At 48.2% G+C, this 21682-nt stretch overlaps 1 protein-coding gene across 1 annotated transcript in view; it reads right to left on the bottom strand.

The window, feature by feature from the left end:
• Positions 1–21682, bottom strand: part of LOC6602976 (BAI1-associated protein 3) — a 43513-nt gene that overhangs the window by 5617 nt on the left and 16214 nt on the right. The window contains exons 3-7 of the mRNA XM_026992954.1: positions 19781–20007; positions 9124–9961; positions 7242–7473; positions 3955–4195; positions 1585–1753 (exon numbers count right to left, since the gene is read on the bottom strand). Coding sequence (XP_026848755.1) covers positions 1585–1753; positions 3955–4195; positions 7242–7473; positions 9124–9589 — 1108 coding nt within the window. The 5' untranslated portion in view covers positions 9590–9961; positions 19781–20007. The remainder of the gene's footprint in view (positions 1–1584; positions 1754–3954; positions 4196–7241; positions 7474–9123; positions 9962–19780; positions 20008–21682) is intronic.

Raw genomic sequence — 21682 nt, 5'->3', positions numbered from 1 at the left:
AATTAATGGGGCTGCCCCCCGGGGAGCCAGGACTGGGCACGGTGTCAGCTGGTGGCATTCACACATTGCGTATGATTAAAATTTCATTTGCATAAAGTGCCGCTCAATTATTGAGTGGCCGTGATTAACGCACGGGGGCCATCGGCCATCGGCCACCGGCCATCGGGCATCGGCCATCGGGCATTGGCCATCAATGCAGAACAGATGCCGAGTGCCAAGATTAAGATTATTTATGAAGAGCGGGATAATGGAAAACATGACGCTGAATGGCCGCAGTGGGACACTATTTCATGGCATGGCATTTAAACTGAGTGAAAGTTTCGGGTGAAAGGTGGAGGGGGAGGGGGAGGAGGGCGCTCGTAAAGCGATTATCCCACAGAAATGGCTCATTTGGAATTCGGATTTGTGATTTGTACATCGAGCAGCACTCATTGTAATGAGCAATTGTGTTGCTGGCTTTCAAGCCTGACCAGGCCAAACGGAATCAATGGCTGCTAATGAAAACTGAGCCCGAGCCGAGCACCCGATTCTTCGCTTTGGCCAGCTTATTTGCCAATCGAGAATGGCCCAAACAAAGGCGACCCTGCCCACTCTCATCGGCCACGTTTCATTGGCAACGAGTTGTTTGCCATCTGCCCAGGGCCACAAGCGTGCCCTCCACTCCACACCACAGCACAGCACAGCACACTCCGGCCTGGAGTATCCTGCCACCCGCTGGCTCCTGCCTGCCTGCCTGCCTCACTGCCTGCCTGCTGGTGTTCCTTCTCTGGCAAGACGGCAGCCGTCATCAGTACATTTAGCAGATGGCAGACGGCACTAACAGTGCACTACTAGGGCTGGGCAGGAGGAAAAAAAACGCTCAAACAGAAGTAGAAGTAGACGAGGGAGCACTCAACGTATTCCTTACACATCCTTGAGCACATTAAAATGCGAAATTGCGTTGCCTTCGATGTGGCTGTGGTAAAAGGAGGAGGAGCTCTCGCTCCAGCTCCAGCTCCAGCTCTGGCTTCAGCCCGTGCTCCTGGTTCTGGGGCTCTGCTCTCCAGCATAATGAACAAAATGGGAAGCATTAAATTGCAAATTTATTGAAGGAACATTGGAGCTGGCGCTGACGCTGACGCTGACGCTGGGAGCTGTGGACCCAGAGACAGATGCGAGACCAGGCAATGGCAATGGGCATAAGCTAAACTGTTACTTTGAGCCAAGAAAAACCCAAAAAAATGTGAAAGAAAACCAAAGAAAATATACTATAATTGAAGGAAATAGTCAACGCACATGGTGCCACAGTTTATGGACGCCTCGTTTGGCTTTTTGATTTGCCCAGGCACAGGCACAGACGCACACGGGGCACACGGGGCACACGGGGCACACGGGTCACCACGGCACACACACATGCACAATTTCATAATGCAATTACCGCAACAGCCGCAAAATCAATTTACAAACTAAAAATATTTACACACGACAACACAAGAGGAGGTAGAGAGTGAGGACTGGTAGATTTATATAGCATACATATATGTGCAGACAGACAGATTGATACATCGGAGAGGAGTGCGAGGTGTCGAGTGGAGTGGCTCTTACCATTGGCGTCCTTCGCCTCCAGGCCATCAGCCTCGATTACCACCGCAGAGAGTACGATTATCTTTGGTTTATCCTCGGCGGAGGCATGCAGCAGGCGATAATGACGATCCGGATTGACACCAAAGGCGCGCTGTGCATGCAGATACATCTCATCCTTGTAATGTGCAAACTGTGTACCATCCAGCATCGAGCATCCATTGAGCAGACAGAGTGGAAGCCAAGCCAAAGACGAAGCAGATTTTCCATGTGAGCCAAATTACGTATACGCCGCGTGTTGCCATAGGGAGAAGAACGAGAGTAAATTTATTCTCATTTAATTTAATTATATTGTCATTTATTTGTAAATATTTGGGAGTAAACAAAATTATAATATCATTAAAATTTAACAAATTTGCATATTTTCTTCGTTGCGAAGTGCCAACGTAAAAGAAATTTCATTTATTGGCTGGCAAAACATTTTTTTCTTTTGCTTTTGCTTTTCTCGTTGTTCTCTTTTGATTTTCTTGTCCTTTCTGTTTCTTCCCTCTCATCTCTATTGATTTATCTTTCGTTGAATTTATTAGCCTCTCGACTTTTGATTTCGATCACGGTTCGCGTAACGCTTTCATCACATCTCCCCCCTCACCCCCCTCCCCCACTAGTGCCCTATGGGGGGTGTTATTATAATTTGATTGCCTGGACCTGCAGTCGAAATTATGGGCAAACTTCATTATGAGGCCATTAATTCGACTTGGATATCGAGAGTGGTTCAAGTTTCAGACTTATGTTGTGAATATTTTCGAAATCCAATTAAATTTTTGTGTATTTTTGGCACACTTTTCGAAATATATCACCGAGGCCTTAGTTTGAATAATGAGCAGACAGCATTTGATATGTCACAGCGAATAATTGGATTAGATGTAGATTTCTGTAACTTGGGGAATTGATTCGTATTTAAATAAGGCAATTCATAAATTGCTTTTCAGTGGAAAAATCCCTTCAGGAATAAAGGCAATGGATGAAGGAAAGTTTTAAGAACTCTCTGCTAATTGGTATATCTTCCAGTTCGATACCTTAACCGGAACGAAAGTTCTTCATAGCTCGTTATAATTGTAACTAATTCTTCTCTTCATTCCCATCCTTTTGGCCTGATTATGGGCTGGCAACTTTCGAGATTGTGCCTCTGCTGGAGACTCTTTATCTCTCTCAGTCGTTATTACTTTTATTTTATGTTTTTTTCTTTTCATTAATTTCCATTAGTAAAGGTTTAACCCTCAGATGGCCGAGCAAATCGCATTTACTTGTAATTATTTACCATTAAATGCAAAAATGGCCAACAAACTAAAGCAGAGAAAGGGGCAGAAAAGACTGAGAGAGAGTGAGAGTGCAGTCCCCCATTGAGACCCGGCAAGGCAATAACTTTCTTCACCGACTTTCTCTCTGGCCATGTTTCTCTCGTCTCTCTATCCGCTTTGCGGGACCCGCGAGATTTGACCAGTTTCAACTCAATCACAGCAGGACGAACGCGTATTTTCCGCTACTGCGACTAGAGGAAACTTTTATTATGCTGGCGTAACCTTGCTTCTCATCGTGCCACTCCACTCCCCGGCAGTCCAGCTCCTGCTCCTGCTCCTGCTCCTGCTCCTGGACTGTCTTCGCCCTGGCCCGCCCTCTGGGACTCAAGCTCAAGTTTCATTAGTTGTGCACTGGGCGGGCGGGGGGCTGGGCGGTGAGTCTAACAATTTTCTTACTCTTAAATTAAAAACGATAATTGAAAAATGAACTCGTGTTGAGGAACGCAGATGCCCATAGCGAGAGAAATATGGCGAAAATATTGGAAAATTCTTTTTCAAATGGCAATCATCAATGAGGAGGAAAAAGTAGCACATTTTTAATTGAATTTTCCACCCCTCCTCCCCCCAGAAACATAAGCTCGAGAGCCGGTAAAAAGAAATTGGGTTCCCAGCCAGATGTGGGGTGGGGGTGTGGGGTTCTGGGGTTGTGGGGTTGTCGGCTTGGGCCTCGGGGCAACGGCAAACCCAGACATTAATCATTCAAATTGCAAAACGTCTTGCAGACCCCTAATGTGCCCGATTAAGCCTTTCAATCATTTTGCATCGCATCCTTGCTTCAGGCTCAGACGTATGTCTATCTGTATCTGTGTATGTTCGTGCGTGTGTGTGTGTGCGTGTGTGGGTGTGCGGCGGGTTATCTCCCCGAAATTGCCTTAATTTGTATAATTTGTAACTATTTGCATAACTTCTCCAATTCTCCGGCACCCAAATCATAATTTCATTCAACGCTGGTCCTCCCCCCCCCCCCCCCCTTCGACCACCGAGAAACTAGCCCCCGCCCCGCCCACCAATATTGATTTATCTGTGATCCACTTACCTGTCCGCCCGGTGCTGGGGCGCCCACCGTATTTGCAATGGTATGCAAGACCTCCGCATACAGTTTCTCCTTCTCGTCCTGGCGGTCAATGGACTCCTCAGGCGCCGGCGGATCACGTTCATTTTCGGGATTAGCCTCGGCACGTGCCTCGGCGGCACGCGTGGCTGACATGCGACGATTTTCACGTTTCCAGCCGAGCGATGTAAAGTTCTCAAAATACGAGCCATCCGTTTCCTGTACTCTGTATCCAAAAAAAGACGAAAAAAAATGGAAAAAAACAGATAAAGTAGGGTTATCCATACGTGGATGGGGCACGAGAGACTGCTAGAGAGGGGCGGTCTCCACTCTGAACTCCATTCGGGACGAGTAGTATCAAAGAATATTCAAATTGACTGCCTGTCCCTGTCAGTTCGGTGTCTGACTTTAATTGGCGCTGTCAATATGCTCTTCTCGGCGTATAAATGTGACATTGTCCGTACCGTACCTATTTCAACATTGATAAGGGTCGCCTGTTGCCCGGACTACGCTACCCTTGGACTTCGTACCACCACCACTCGGTGTATGCCCGCCCCAATCTCGCCCTGAGCCGCTAATTGTATACAAATATTCAGAAGTTTGCATATTTGATTGAAAGTTTCAGTGCGAGGGCGAGTGCGAGTGGGTGGGGCCCAGGCAGGCGGGAGGGTCCCAACTAGGCCTAGACACGATAGCTGGGATGCTCAACCTAATCATTTGATTTGCATGCCTCACCCACACACACACACAGCAGACATACTGCCAGGCCGTACCATCTGTGGGGCAAATCCCCTATCCGAGCAGATGTGGCAGGGAAAAGTTGAGCAAAACTTTGCGCACTCAGCACGGGAAACAGCTAAGCGGCTTAACTTTGTCGCCGGCGTTGATGATTTTTTACGTTTACGTTACTTTTATGGGGCAAAAAAAAATACAACAAAAAAACAAAAATAATCCCAGGCGATGACTCCTCGCAGTAGGCAACACTTTCTGTCGGCGCCCTGAAATATAGGCAACACTTTTTGTGGGCACTTCTCTGACGCCCGACTCTGGCTCTGGCTCTGGCCCTGGCCCTGGCTACGTGTGGGTGGGGCGTGTGAAAATGGTCAACGTAATTGCCGTTAATGATAGGGTACACTGGGCAGACACTGTCCAGGACACTAACTGCATTGTTTTAAGTTGTACCGCACCCGGTACGCTGTCGCCCCCCCCCCCCTTCCCACCGTCTCTACGAAAAGTTTTTGTGAAAAAATTTCATTTCAAACTTTTGCCGCGCAGTTGTTTATTTTGCTGTTTTATTTTCCTTCGTCACTGCCTTTGGTTTGCTTTGTGATTTCGTCGCTTCCAGAGACACTCAATTTTCGGTTTAAATTTTTTTGGGTTTAGGATTTTTCTCCACAATTTTTTGTGGATTGTATTTTTTGTGGGACAGGGACCGGGACCGGGACCGGGACCCTAAAAACGTTTCGTAGTGAAAGTTTTTTTGTGTGTATTTTCTTTTCTATTTATTTTGTCGCAAATATTTATTTTATATTTAACTTGCAGGTAAAAAAAGAAAATAAAATCATTTGTCGAGGTGAAAAAGTTTTGTGCGAACCCAAACTTTGACACTAATTATTTATTATTTTGCCGTTAACTTTTGCAGAAAATGCACTTAAATTGCTGATGAATAAATTGTGCTATGATGAATTAATTTTTTGCGTGTGCATAATATTTAATTGAATTGAATTTTCGTTGGGTAAATGGCTTCTTTTCGCTGCATTCTAATGGATGCGGTGACAAACTAATTTCGCTCCAATTAACACTTGATGCATGAAATATGAGAATTTGCGAATCAATTGGATATTAATAAGCCGAGTAATTGTTTGGCTTTCACTGACAAATTAACCAGAAAAATGTGCGGTTAGATACTAATTTTGCCTGTGTGTGGCAACTCTGGCCAGCGGACACCAAACAAAGCAAGTTGCCAGTCCGGCAGCAAGGCAATCGATGGCGTCGTTAATGAAGGAAAACAAATCTGTCTGTAAAAACTCTTTATCAGGAGGAGCTTGAGGAGTGCTCGAAGGAGGAGGAGGGCTGCTAGCTTGACTAATGAATGCCCCCCCCTTTGCCCGATCATCAGAAAACACATATTTCTTGAAGCCATCATCAGGCGGGTCGCTTTTCCTCCGCCGAAAATCTCATTTCGGGCTTAATTAAATGTAACCTGTGATCCGAACTCACATTATGCGCACATTCTCGGGTTAAGCAGATGCGGTATTATGCAAAGTGGATGGCGCTCCGTTCGCTTTGTGTGCCACAAAGATGCTGCAGCTGCTGCGATGGCTGGCTCTCGAGGATGTTGCACCTGGGCTGGGAGGACCCTCTGGCTCGTTAAGAGCAATCAGAGTGCCCAACCCCAGCACACCAGCCTTAAACAAGCTCAAGAACAAGACACCCTACCCTCTCTATGTGGGAAGGAGTGGATTTTCGGCGGGGGGTCGGGGTCTACATGTAGGTTATGGGCGAAAACTTTTCTACACTCAAAGGTTTGGCCCGCATTCGAAGGAAGTTGCCAGGCCAGCAGCAGCAGCAGAAGCAGCATCCCTCCTCCTAGTAGGTGGGTGCGAAAGTTTCGTCGGGAAAACTCAGAGAACTTTTCTAATTACATAATTATGAAGGTCGAGAGCGGTAAAGTTTTCTTTTGGGCATTCGAAAAAACAAATCGAGAACACAACTGAAATTGAAGTACATTAATTAATTGGTAAATAATTCATTTTAGATTTCCATTGAGTCGCACTGTACCTGCACCCCGTACCCTCTACCCTCTACCCTCTAACCTGTGCCGTGTGCCCTTTCCTTTGGGCTAGCTGCCTGCCATACTGCTTATTTATGGGCCCAAAAGCAGACCTCAAATCCCTAAAGACGCTCATTATCCTTCGCTCCTCTGTCTCCCTCTCACTCCCATTCTCTCTCTCTATATATTCACTCACTTGCCCTCTCTTCCTGTTTAATTTATGCATTTCACATTCGAATACCTCTGTGTGTGTGCATGCCTGGGTAAATATCTGGCGGCAAGCTGGGCGAAATATTAACATTTCTATCCAAAGGTTAATTACCGCCGGTAAACACGACCCGGACGGGACTTAGGCCCGTTCCCGTTCCGGCCCCCGTTCAGACAGACATTTAATTTCGAAAATCCATTCTAGGGCGCTGGATCTCAGCGCTTCTCGCACATCAGCTATGCATTAGGAGTGCCCATCGGCTGGCATCCCTTTGGATGAGTTCGGACTTACCCGGAATTCGAGCGTGGGTCCACCTCGGGCCAGCTCAGGCGACGCTTGCAGAAGGCCAACGGTGGGCGTGGCGGCGGATCCACTTGGTGCAGCGGCGAGTTGCGTTGCCGGAACGAGCCGGTGCGCGGCGGGGCGAGGCATTCCAGGGCGCGCGATTGGCGACGGGACTGGGGTGTGCCGCCGCTGCCGGAAGCGGATGTGGAGCTGCAACCAGCTCCAGTTTTGGGATAGCCTGCAAAGGAGAACGAGAGGAGAGGCTTTGAGTTGGGCAAAAGATTAGTTTCGAAAGCATTGGAAGCCCAGCCCCACAACTCCCGACACATGCAAATTTTGTGGCCGTGTGGCACGAAAGTCAAATGGGAAACGAGCCCCAGTCAAAGTCAATGTGCAGTGCAGTGCAGTGCGGTGTGGTGCGGTCCATGCGGCGTGAAGGCGATGCTCAAGGCAAACGGCAAACGGCACTGCAACCGCAACCTTGACATGCATCTGTGCGGCTGCTGCGGCGACTCCCACTCATACTCAGGGTCCTGTACACAGTCCTCTAGCTGGTTCCCCCACAAGGACAATGGCAGTGGAAGCCCTACTTAGAACTAGGGTACTAGGATGGGTACAAACCATTTCTGCGGCTTCGGCAAGAAAGCTTTTTTTGGGCAAGGCTAGGGATTCCGCCTGCTGTATTCGCAAAAAACTGTTCAAAACTGAAAGTTGGACTGGACTGGAATCCAAAGAGCTGCTAAAAACCCACACGGATACCCACCCAACCCCCACGTACCCGTATGGACAGCCAGCAAATGCGCTTACACGCTGATGGCTTTCGATGGAGATTTACCGCCCCGAACCCGCCGCCCCCGCCGCCCCCGTCGCCAGTTGTTTTCTGGCCAAGACAAACCGCCCGTTCGTGGCTCGTGCAACAAGATAAGCCAATTTCAATTTTGATTCAAATGCTATAGAGACGCCACTGAATCAAAACTCAAGCAAATGCCAGTGCCGCCAAGTCCATGTGGGTGTCGACGCCTGGATAGTTTCGCAGTCGGCGGTTTTTGTGGCCAGGACACGCCAGTACTCGCTCGGCACTCCGGCGCTCCGGCGCTCCGGCACGCCGCCTCCCTGGCTCTTTGTCTTGGCATTGAAATGTGTTTGCATTTGCCAACTGCGACAGAAACAACAAACCGAACATCGTTTAGGTTAGCAAACAAGTTTTGCATAGCCAACAAGAAGCCGCACAAGAAGTCACATATGCATGTTGATTGCTTTCGCTCCACCAGCATCAGCACCAGCAGCATCCTGGTCCCTGGCATTCCACTGCTCCAGCCTGGAGCTGCGGATTTGTCTGTACATTTGTGGATGCCCATATATACGCGATGGCGTGGCCAAACATTTGCGAAAGCGAAACTTTGGTCGCATTTGGTGCCTGTCCCCGCCCAAGATACGAGTATGTAATGTAATTTTCATATTGCGACTCGATAACGCCTGGCGGATTCAATAAACTTTTCCATGTTCTGCCATTTCGGGGGTCCTCACACAGCCTCGAACGCACAGAGAGATTGTTCTTATGTGTGTTCTGGGGGTTTATAGACCGCAAAGTTTTGGCATCTGATGGAAAAGTGAATGTGGGAATGTGGGAAGCAAAGGTAAAAGTAAAAGTACAAGTAAACGTAAGCTTTGCTTTCCGATGAATTGTAGTTTCTTTAGAGCGATTTATATCCTAGTTTGCACTTGGGGATTGAAATTCAACCTCCTGTTTCTATGGACCACCGGAATGAATCGCAGTTCTACAATTGAGGATTCTCGGAATCACCATTAGAACCTCAATAAGCTGGCACTGCTGCCAGCGCTTTACCCTCGGACCCTCGATCTGTACCATGTTCCAGGAAAAACTCACCCAGCAATGGATTTGTGGCATTCGGGTTGCCGATTACCACGCCGCCGGATGGATAATTGCTGCCGCTCGCTGTGGCTCCCACTCCTGCGATGGGTGTGGCCGGTGCCCCATAAACGGCAGCTGCACCTAGTCCTATGCCCAGGCCACTGCCAATGCTCGTCTGTTGCTGAAGCGGTGGGTGGCCGTGTGGCGGCTGCTGCTGCTGCTGCTGCAGCAGCAATTGTTGCTGCTGCTGCTGCTGTTGAAGTGGCAACGGCAGTGGCAGCGGCTGTTGTTGCAGCTGCTGCTGCGGGGCAAACGGTGGCTGAGGTGTAGCGGCAGCGATGCCACCAGGTGGGACGCCGCCAACGCCGCCCGACTGCTGCTCGCTGGACTCCTGGCGGGAGAGGGAGAAGCGTCGATTGCCGAGTCCCAGGCTCGAGATGCCACTTGTTACATACTGCTGCATAGAGCTGAGGAAACTCATGGCGGCATCTGGCGCTGCCCCTGCCCCGGCCCTTGCTTTATTTCGTTCTTATCACTTGCGTAATTGGCTTAAGTTGCTGCTCCTGCTCCTGCTGCTGCTGCTCCTTCTCCTGCTCCTGCTCCTGCTTCTGTCGAATCCCTTTGTGAAATTAATCACTTGGAAACTTTCTGCGTATGCAAAGCCTTGGCTCTTTCCCTGGCTCTGGCTCTAGCCCTGGCAATGGCAATGGCACTGCTTGTGTATCTGTATCTGTATCTGTATCTGGCGTCGTTATGATTCACAATTATAAATTGGTCCGATTCGGGGCCTAGGCAGCAGGCTCTGGCTCTGGCTCTGGCTCTCCTCCCTCTCTGGTGGCAGCTCTCGTAGGCTCTGGAAGGAAGAAATTAAATGTTTACTTAAGGTGGAACTTCTGCTATCATTCGTCTGAGATTTGTGTGCTGTGTTATTTTTGGCAATAAGTGAATTCCTGCCGGGGCTTAAGACCGCTCTAAATACGGATATACGGCGCTCATAAATATTTTCGTGTTCAGATTAAAAGCAATTAGAATAGACCAAAGGCGGACGGGCTAAGAGATGGGAACGATTTTCTCCGTGGGTTGCCCCAGACAGCATTCCCTTGGCCCGTCCACGTAGCATACTTTTCAGGGGAAGCACTTTTACTGAATGAACACCAAAACAGAAAAAACAAAAAAAAACTTAATTAAGCCAACTTTTTTAGCCACTGCAGACCTGCAGACCACCTCCCTGGCCAGCTTCTGTCAGTCGCCTGGCTGTCTATTTGTCTTCGATTCGAAACGTCAGCATTTTCGTTGGCTTAAAGGAGCTTTTTTCACAGCCAAAGCCTGTGCAAATACGGGGGGAAAGGGAAAGGCGATTGCATTTAGGCTTTTGTCGAGTCTATCGATTCTTAGGATCTATCGATTGAGTGGAGTGTGGAGTGGAGTGTGGAGTGGAGTGTGGAGCGGAGTGAATGAAGTGAATCATTGTCGGAGCCTTCGATTGATTGGTGAAGCGTTTTGCTCACTTGTCGGCGGCGGCTCTTAATTGAATTTCTTTTGAAGTTGCGCCTCCGCACCAGACACTCTCTCTAGCTATCTCTCTCTCTCACCCAATTACCGTCTAATCAGCCGGTGGCCTAATGAGCCATTTTGGGGGTTCACGGCTAATCGATCTGCATGAATAATTGGACCAACACACAGCAGCACCTGCCTGCCTTGAACGGGTCGTAAATTAGCTGCCATTTCAGCTCTGGTTTTGGCCACCAGAAAATACTAATAACAATAATTATACGACCAAAAATAAACGCAGCAGCAAGCACAAAAATAGTTAATTAATTAGTTTGTCGGTTTGGGCCCTCATTTATGGATGAGCAAATGGTTTGGGCCAAAATGAAATTGCAAATTGAACGCCGCTTGGTACTGCTTTTTTGGCCATTTTGGCCAGAACGTGACTGGCTTACTGGGCTAAACAGTTCATTCACGATTTCACCATGAAAACGTGGCTGGAAGCGGACACACTCCACAATCCACACTCCACTCCACAGAAGTAAAAGAATCGAGAATCCAGAGAGTAAATGTGAGAGACTGGTGGGAGAGGGGTGCACTCGTATGGGTGGGGAACAGAAGGAGAGTGCAAGCAGATGGCAGCAGCTTCGATCAAAGCAAAGGAATGAAATGGCACTAGATTATTTACAGACAGAGAGCGTGAGCGTCAGAGAGAGGCGGCAAAGAATAGTACAGCAAAAGTAAAGAGAGTAAATGTGAGAGAGTGGCGTGAGAGCGTGCATACAGCAGAGGGTTTGATCAAAAGGAAAAGAGCGAGATGGCAGGAGTTTCAAGAAGAGAGCGTAAACGCAAGAGAGCCTCAAATAACGGGTCCCCAAAGACCGCATGGCAAAGATCATTGATAAAATATTTATTAAATTGAATTGTTGTCGATTTAGTGATGTAAATACCACAGAAGACCACAGAACAATTTCAACCAATTTCAGCCTGCGAACACGAGTTGATTCGGGGAGACTTTCAGCCCAAAATTCCATGTAGAAGAGTGTAATTAAGCGCACTCGTGGACGATGCAATGTATTCTGTTGTGCTTTTCCTCTCTCTGTGTGCGTGGAGTGGCTTTAAATGCAATAAAAGCATGCGTGGGAGTGACGCACCAGCAGCATTCGCAGTGGATTTTACTGCTGGACCAGAGCCCAGTAATGCCCAGTGGGAACTACAGTTTGGCAAACAGTTGGAAGCCAGCAGCAGCAGCAGCAGCAGCAGCGGCAGCAACAAAAACACAACGAAGAACAGCAATGATTGCCATTTGTAAGCCAGTGTGTTTGTGTGTAATCAGCTCGTTCATGCATGACCCCCGGAGCCTCTCCCTTTCTGGCTTCCGAATGTTATTCCGCTTGTGCTGGTGCCATAATTAGCGGACTCTGAAAATAATTTGCAAACCATTTTTGTTATCTCTTTGTCCGTGTGGTGGCGCGTTGTTTGGTTTTGATTTCCCCTACCCCTCCCTACAAGGGGTATAATGATTTTGAACAGTAATGATGGAAAAGCAGAATAGGGAAGGCAGATTATTATCGAAGGAATGTGCTCCTGTAAGTTCTATAAAAACTAGACCTAGATCCTTTTTTCTACTTCATAGAGTATATAAGGAGGGTATCCAATAGCCTTGACCCTCGCGGCTTGCTTCTTCTTTCGAGCTCTGATTTGCTGCCGTTTTTGTGCTTTCCAAAATGCTAAAAATAAATCAACCGGGGCACAAAAGTTGATTTATATGGTGCACGTAAAATTGCCATTAGGCGACAGACAAATGTATCGCAATTAAATGAAATGGAAACGATGGCAATAGCAACAGCTGTCCCCCCACCCCCAGCCCCAGCCCACACCATATGGGAAGGGGGAGTGGATAAAAGAGTAAGCGAAGCCAACTTAGACTTTAATTAAGATTAATTAGTCACTAGCCAAGCCAAGCCACGCCAAGCCAAGCCAAGCCCCCATTGGGGGTAGTACTAATGTATGCCATAAAGAAGGGGCCAAACCGAGTCGTTGTTCCTTCAATCTATTTAGTTTTTATTAATGATTGCGTATACGACATGTGTGCGCCGGAGTTTTGTGCACGAGGATGAGTGTGCTGACAGCAACCCTTATAGACAAAAGTTTGCGCTCGAGTGGGTGTTGGGGCGGAAAGGACTAAATTAAATGTGGATTGCACTAATGTGACTTCCGGAATATACTGCTGGGGGAACTGTCACAATGTTGCGCTCTCTCTTTGCCTTTCTCCGTCCATAATTATCTTTTTCTGTCCAAACAGAGAGATGAGGGTTTCTTCCTGCCTGCCTGCCAGCCTGCCAGCCTGCTGTTGGTTTTTGCCGCATTCCAGTCAATTCTAGACACATTCTGTGACTTGATTTGGTTAGCACACACACACACACACACACATACACATAATTGAAAAGCATTTCATTTCATAAGGCCCACCCACCTGTGCCAACAATCTTGCGGTGGAAAAAGTTGCGAAAACCAAATAGAAGAGGGAAAATTGAAAATTGAAAACAGAATTTCGCGGATTCAGTCAGTGGAAGTTGAGATACGCTTACCGGAAGGGTACTACTACCAGCCATAATACGAATAACGTATACTCTGAGTGTTCTGTTCTAATAAACCCTTGGACGATGCTTTGATGTGTATTCATATGCATATCCTGCCCACATCAGTACTATATACCCTTTACTCTTGAGGGAATCACAAAGCCACCGCTAAATATGAACAGGTCTGGGGCATAAATCCCACAAAGGAAAGGAATCCCCCCCCCCCAAACCCTCACACACACGCACAAATGCACACGCGCGAGCTGGGGGAGAAAAAAAGAAGCAATTGTAAGGCAATTTCAAAGGCGAAATTATTATGTCGCTTTATGTCATTTTTTTCCGCCAAGCCAAGCTTCTCCAAGGCAACCAGCAGATGAATGCGGTTGGCGCTCCCCCCCCCCCCCCCCACCCCCGCCAGTCAAAAGCGGGAGCACTGGTGGGTGTTGGGGGAAAAAGACCTGCGACTGGGGTTAAGGGTAGTACGTGAAAATGACAAAGCAGCTGCTCAACAACAAACGGCAACGCATGCTGTGGCATAAAATTTATTTTCACTCCTGTCCTGCCCGGTCCTGCCCGGTCCTGCCCGGTCCTGTCCTGTCCCCCACATGATATGTGGCTTTAAAGATCAGGGGGGGTGTGCAGGGGAGCAGGGGAGCGGGGGAAAAAAAAACCTCATTTACATTGTGGCAGATACGCCGGATTCGACATCTCAAAAGGCAAATGTGGGGGCTGGGCAGGGCAGAGCAGGAAAAACCGTGAGCCAAACAAATGTGCGCCATTCAAATGTCTTGCTTAGTCGTGTGTGGGCGTGGCAAAAGCATAAATTACTTCATGCACGAGCGGCCGGGAAGCGGGGGAGAGGGGGAGGAAAAGAGACACGGCGAACAGAACCGGAGCCTGATTCTAAGCTGTGCAACAATTATGAGGAAAATGGAATTTAATTGCCACCAGCCATAGGATAATGGCACTGCCGCGTTGTCCAGTATCCTGTGGCGGTCATAATCCTCGCAATGGAACAGGAAACGCTGCTAGATTACCAGTCAAACATCCAGTAAAGTACGGGCTTGGTGGGAGGGGGGTGAGGGGCATCCATGGCAACGGATAGTTGATGAAATGAGCGTGAATTGCCTGAAACACGATGCAGAAAAAAAAACCCTTGCACTTCTCAAAGAGAAAGAGACGGAGAAAGAGAGAAACCCATGTACACTGCAGGAATGGGAGCCACCCACTCGTTGAGCTTCTCGTTTTTCCGCATCATCAGCATTGGCATCATCATCATCATAAATCACCAGACTGCAGCATATGCATCACTTTCCACACTTTCATTCAGCAAGCTCTTTGTTTGCCTTGGCAATTTGTAGTCAGCATGTAGCCCGAGAAGAAGCAGAAGCAGAACCAGCAGCAGAATCAGAAGGACAAGGACTCCCACATACTATGCTGTCCACTGTCCACTGTCAAATGCAATAAACCAGAGCCTTTTGTGTGGGCCACTACAAGATGCTGGAGCTGGACAAACAGCACTAGCTGCAGCAGCAACAGCAGATACGACTTGTACCATGTACCCTGGGAGGCCCATACACAATGAGGTGGCCAAGGAGGCCATGAGTAATGTGGCCCGAGCATGCAAAAGTGCCGAACCGGAAGCCCAAGGACCGGACTGTCTTGCCTTTGATAAATGCTCCACAGGAAAGGGTCACCTGGCTGCCAGCCTGCCAGCCTGCTAACCTGCCAGCCCGCCTGTCGGGTAAATTGCTTAATTTGTTAAGGACCAAACAGGGCCACACACACGCAATTTTCGGGCAAATGCAACACAAATTCAATTATCCGGCCCGTCTGCAGCCGTCTCATCGGCTATTAATTACAAAGGCAGGCAGCGAGCAGCAAAGAGGGCGGAGAGAGGGGGGGAGGAGCTCCAAAAACTGTGCACTCAATGCACTCAAGGCTCCAACAAATCCCGTATTGATTAATTGCCAGTAAAAGCAACGTTTCCCAGGGCCGAGGAGGGTCCAGGGTCCGGGGTCCCCCTTTAGGGAATTTTTCTTTTAATTAGCAACGCAGCAGAGAGTTGAGAAAAGGCTGAGCGGAGCTCTTACAACTTTTGCGAAAAGTTTAAGGCAAAACTTTGAGCGACAAGGTGTGTGTTTTCTGTGGCTCGGCTTAAGATCTAATTAAATATTGCCTGGCATTTCAATCAAAATTTCCATATGAAAGGCAGTCGCCCCGCTCCGTGCCTTCATTTTCCGACTATGTCTCTGTGGAATGTCCAATTAAAACTATCAAATTACGTATACGCCATGTGAGGCGTAGCCGGGATGCCTAATTACGAGAACAGGCAGTGTTCGGTGGAGACCCTTGAAGGCATCCCATGGCTCGAATATCTACTCTCAAATCATCCACTCAAAGGACATGGGATCCGGCTGTTTAATGTATTTGCGGCGAGGACAAAAATGTGTGTTTTGGCAAATGAGGAGGAATACGCGTGTGTCTCGCCCCGGAAATTGGAGGCGTGTCAGCACTACGCACTACCCCAACAGACACACGCACAGAGAGAGAGTGAGAGTGAGAGCGAGAGCGAGAAGCGTGCATAATTAATGCTACTGTTGGAGTGTTCTATGTCGCCTAATTGTCAAGTGTGGCTAGACCGCAGAGCGGGAGAGTGGGTGGGCGGGAGAGTGGAAGAGGAGCCGCAGTACAGCATCGAGAGCCAATATTTAATTGTTGCCTTTGACATTGCAACAATTCCAAAGTGGCACACCAGCCACTGGTCCCTGAAGCAGGATCCGGTTGCAGCATTAATTACAAATTCCGAGCACGCTTCGCCCATTCAAAATCGATGGTTAGGACCGGCTCGGATGGCCCAAATTTCGTCTAAAGTGTGGGTTTGGGCTTGTAAACTTTCGATAAACTCTTTATGCTGTTAATTAATGCATGAACGGGGTATACAAGTTTTTCCTTGAGAGCTTCTCCTCCTTCCAGGAGCTGGGTGCCCACTGAACTTGAAAGTCACCTTGCGCTCACCCACAGGTTCTTCTTCGCTTTGATGCGTTTTTTGACGCCAATCAAAGCCAGAGGATGGCATATCCTTCCTATGCCCCGTACCCCATTCGATTGTGGATTCTGGAGCATGGACTCCCTCATGTGTGCGCTGTGTGTCTGTGCGTCGAGGGACGCTTTGTTTGCCTCTGACATGTCAAACAACAAAAGCTGGAGCCAAGACGAACGAAGACATCTCCTTGCAGCAGACGCAGCAGCAGCAGTAGCAGCAGCAGCTTTAACAGCGCCACATTGTTGCAAATTACAAGCAAATCCAGAACGGCTCAATGCACAAAATGTACTCGCAATGGGGCATTAAGAGCGGCAGATAGGGACACGGACAGACAGCGACAAATAGGAGGGACAGACAGAGAGAGAGAGAGAGAGAGAGAGATAGAGAGTGGGTGAAAGGTGAGGAAGGGTTATGGTCTTGCCAGACGTTCAACGTTTCCAGCTCGTTGACTTGGCTTTAAGTTCATTTTTACTGGGTTAGCAAAAGGCCATCATAAAAATTGCTTTTCAGCTTCTGTTCTCTTTCTCTTTCTGTCGCTCTCTCTCTGTTCTTTTCTTGTTGGTGGCCACACTGGGACGTCATTGCCATTGGCCTTTTATTCGTTTTTGTTTTTGGCAGCCAATGCCAGGTGTCCCCCCCCCCCTTTCACTTTCCCTTTCCCTTGCGCTCTCCTGCGCTTATTCGCAAAGGTCCACAATTATAGGCGCTTCACACAGCTTATTTATGGCAGGTGCGGGGGCGGGGGGCGGGCGGTTTGCACACAAAACACGCATACGCCGTGTTGCCCGCTCATGCATTCATTTTCGTATACAGCCTCCCCCTGCCCCTCCCCCCGCTGCGCGTTTTGCCGGGAACATGCATTTTTTTTGTGTACTGCATTTTCCGCGCTTTTGTTTGCTTAAACGCTCGGTAATTAAAAAAGTGCCGACGGGCCATGCAAAATGCGGCAGTGGCAGTGGCAGTGCCAGTGGCAGAGGGGCACCGGAAATTTCCAGGATGCCTGGCAATTTCCAAACATTCTGTTGGCCAATTATGGGCATAGTTTGAAAGTTTAATATTTAATTGGTTTGGTTAAATATTTCCGAAATTGTTGTTCAACTTTTGTTCCTCTCTCTCTATATCCGTTTTCCAATCAATTTATCTCTTGATTTTTCGATTATATTTTACCTGAACTTTCAGACAGACTTTTGTTGACAAAAGGAGCCGCCGCCCCCGCCCCCACTCCCGCCCCCAGGACCTCTTCCGCTGTAAGCCGCTTCTTTTTTATAGATAATATTAGCCGTGTTTTTCGTGTGACGAGTGGCTGAGTGATGTGTTGGCGGGGGCGTCTGATGGCTGCCCCCAGAGATGTTGTCGACAGAACGTTAAGCGGGATTAGGACTTTCGCTTTGCGCCGCTTTGTTTCCGAATACCGTCAACATCATCAACAAGGTGACATAAGAGAGCAAGCAGTAAGCAAATAAAAAACACACACAAAACAGAGAACAACAGAAGAGAAAAGAGCGGAACGGCAGAAGACAAAAGATGGCAGACATGGCCATATTTTGCATATGGCTTTAATGGCAGCTTAGCGGCATAAAAATAGCAAAAATCTCTGGGAAGGGGGAAGGGGGGCCCGGGACAAAGGACAAAGATACTTGCGCACAAAGTAGCTCTTGTCTCGACAGGCTTGTTGTCTGCATGCCACACGCTGCCTCGAGGCGGCCAAAATGCGCGCAAAACTTTGAGCCAAAGCCCAAGCCCAAGCCCAAGCCCAAAGCCGTGGCCAAGAAGAGGAAAGGGATGCCATGTAGAGGAAGGGAGGAAGGATAGCAATTGGTACTGTCGGCTGAGCAAAGTTTTTAATTAAAATAACCGAGCAATAAAACAGCGCAGCACAGGAAAACAGGCAGCGGGATGGCAGAAGGCAGAAGGCAACGGAGCCGGGGCTAAAAGGGAAATTAGCTGCGACAATTTCTCCTGGTCACATGTTTAACGCATACGCAGGACGAAGGACGAAGGACGAAGGACGGAGGGCTATGGGCTGTGTCCTGCGACACAATTAAAATTTAACACCACCCGAACGCCATTCGTTTGCTATTTTCTATTTATTGTACAATGTACAAGTACACGGGCTGTCGTCTCTCTCTCGCTGTCTGTACGCTCTTTGAATATTTATAGCGAAAAAGGTCAATGCAATGGCCTTGAACCCTTCGTCGCCTGGTTTCACGCCTGAGCTGCTGCTGGCCCTCTCGAACAGACAAAGGACATCCAAAAAGCAGCCTGGACCAGCGGTTCGCTCATTAAAAAATCATAAATCAAACTGCAGCTAAAGGCCGCCATTCATTGGCGCCTTTGCGTAATGAAAATGGGGATATTCTAAATGGGGAAAAAGTGTCCAAAAGTGAAATTTAAAAACTAAGATTAAAGCTTAAGTGAAAGGGAAATTTCACAGAAAGGAAAAACCGTGATGATGCGTTGGCGTGTGGCGGCCCCAAGCTCTGCAGCGGGATTGATTGATGACATGACGTCAATTTGCCGGAGCCACTCTAGTGGCCCCACAGACCCAGCGAGAGGGTATGCAAAGGGAACAGGCTCTGGGCACGGGCAAGGATGTGGACAGACCGAGAGGGACCACCAAGGGCGTGACCAGACATGAGGCCCGACATTTGCGACGGCGTTGACGATGAAAAGACAATGAAAAAGGCATTAAAACTGCGGTCAGTCCGGGGGCACCACAGAAACGAAAGGAATTATCATACAAGACTCTGAGGGACGAGCAGGAGGACGAGGATGAGCAGATGATGAGCAACGACTCTCGCCTGGGCTGGGCGTTGCTGTGGTGCATGTTTTGGCTTGTTTGTGGGCGTGGCAAATAATAACAGCATACAAGGGGCCACAAAGGAGCAACGAAATGGAATGGAATAAAACCCAGCCGAATTTTCGCATTGATTTTGCGAAGTTTCGATGGGAAACCAAGGGGCTGGAGGTCTCTGGGAAACCATCGATGACATCGATCGAATTACCACATGTTATCCTTCCGCATCCCCCAATTTCACTGATGAAATAATTCTAGCACATTGCTGGGCCCCCATTTTCCCTGACCGTTCGCGTAGAGCAATAATAATAAAAATATCCTTCCTGTTTATTATCTGCGTAGACTGAAAGCGTTATGCAGGATTAATAAAGTTTTATATTGTTATGGTAGTTGTTGTTCGCTTTCGCTCCTTCCGGCCAGGGGCTGCCACGAAAATTATGCATAATTGGTGTCACTGTCAGACCCCCCCCCACATGGCCTCCCCTGCGATCTGGCTCAGTCTACTCTCATTGGATCACATCCCAGGCGACACGTCTGCCACCCGAATTTCAAACAGAAAAAGCATTTGACAAAACGGACACATTCCTGGGGGCATGTGTGGCAGCCTCGACGGCCTCCTGTTTAACGAACATTTTGCCGCACAGACACCTTCGGAATTATGCAAACATAAATTAAAGTTTCATATGGGACAATGCACTGGCTGGTGAAATGAAAAAAAGGGAATAAAAGGGAATAAAAATGAAATTTTAAAGCACATACCAAAGGGGCAGACAAGTCGATGGCAATGGCGCATCATCAACAAGAACGTTGTCCCTCCTCGGTATCCTACATCATGTTCCGGCTCCTGCTGCCGATGTTGCCGATGCTGCGACTACGGATGGGGACGGGGATGTGGATGTGGCTAAGACTGTGGCCTGAAACTGGGGACTCGGGGCTAAGGACTAAGGGCCCGTTCGGCATGCCCGGCACGTCCTCTAATGCTGCGACTGCAAAGATAAAACCAAGGATATAAACCATAAGAATCGGCCCGGCAATTACTTCGAGTGATGGCTTTCTAATTTAGGGCTTAATTTGTGTGGATTTAAGGCAGCGACAGCGGCAGCGGCAGCCAGAGCCAACAAATATATATTTTTAAGCAATGCCATTCAATTTCGGGCCGGAACACAGGTAGAGCAAGCAGGGCATGGCCCAGCACTTTATAGCCACGAAAACACACACCAAAAAAAAAAGGAGGAGGAAAAGGTGGAAAAGGGAGAAGGAAATGCCCTCTAGCCAACGTTACGTATACGACGCCCTCCCCCAAATGACATGTACATAAATTTAATGCTAGAAATGTTTGCTCCCGCCCCTTCGCTCCCCCCGACACGACACGACCCTGTCTGCGCCTGGATTCGTGGGTGTTGATTTGGGTCCCTTTTTTGTTGGTTGGGCACCGTCTCGAGGCACCGTTACATTTCCGCTCTGGCTGCATGAGTATCCGTTTCCGTTAGTTGATTTCACGCACTCAAGTCCGACAAAAAATAAAGTAAATTAGAAGTGCACGACTCCCCGAACCCGAACCAGAATCAGAGCCAGAATCAGAGCCAGAACCAGTTGGCGTACGTTTTTTAGGCCATTAATTGCCTTGCCTTTCGAAAAATCTCTAAAAAGAGACGGGCGAAGAGATGATTTAATGCCAAAAGCTGGCCTCTTTGGATTGAGCCAACTTAGATTGTTTCCTTATGAATTAATTCTCAACTTAAATCTGTTCATGTCCTTTCAAAACTAACAAAAAAAATGAAGCCGATCCTTTTGGAGCTGCTGTCTGAATGTGGGATTTAAGGCTTGTGCACTTCCATGTGCAAAAACATTCTCGAATTGGCAAACTGAAAGTCAAATCAAAGCCACAGTAAGAGCCATGGCCAGGATGCCACAAACTACAAAACGCACGTCGCACAATGCCGTTCGTTGTTGTCGTGGATGCTGTTGGTCGTCCTGCCTGTCCCGTCTAGGCAATTGCATACGCCAAAGGGAGAACGAATGGAAAAGCTCAATGCTGGAAGGCAGATAGTACTGCGTTGACCAACCACCAGCCACCACCCACCATCCACCATCAAATGGGGTCTCCAGAAGCCGGGAGAGAGCAAGTGTTGCTGTGAGGGGCACAACAATACACAGATGGAAATGTGCAACGCAGCGACGCTCCAAATGACACAACTGTCAAAGGGCTGACTGTTCCTTTCGGTTGGCATAGTTGTCCCTGCAGGGACGTAGACATGGATGTGGATGTGGATGTGGATGTGGATGCGGGCCTGGGACCCAGCTAAATGCCATTTCCAGCTGTATTTTTGCACTAAAAGCTTTTGATAATAGGTAGCGTCAATATTGTGCCATGCTTTAATAACAATGAAAAAGGATACAACAAAAAAACAGAAAACGGAAAAGGCAGAAGGGAGAAGGGAGAAGGGAGAAGGGAAAAGGGAAATGGGGGAAGGGAAATGGGAGAAGGGAAATGGGAGAAGGGAAATGAGAAAAGCAAAGCCACAGAACACTAAATTCATTCTCTGCATTTGACGAATGAAATCGAATACCTTTTAGAAAGGAAGAGAAACAGAATAACCACATAAATTCATTTGCTGTGGGCGGGGAGGGGGGGCTGCTGCTACCCCTTTTCCAGGGTCA

The sequence above is a fragment of the Drosophila persimilis genome, unplaced genomic scaffold (genome assembly GCF_003286085.1).
Source record: "Drosophila persimilis strain 14011-0111.01,24,50 unplaced genomic scaffold, DperRS2 tig00000798-arrow-arrow-pilon, whole genome shotgun sequence".
In the NCBI taxonomy this organism is placed as follows: domain Eukaryota; kingdom Metazoa; phylum Arthropoda; class Insecta; order Diptera; family Drosophilidae; genus Drosophila; species Drosophila persimilis.
This window is presented reverse-complemented; position numbering and strand designations above follow the sequence as displayed.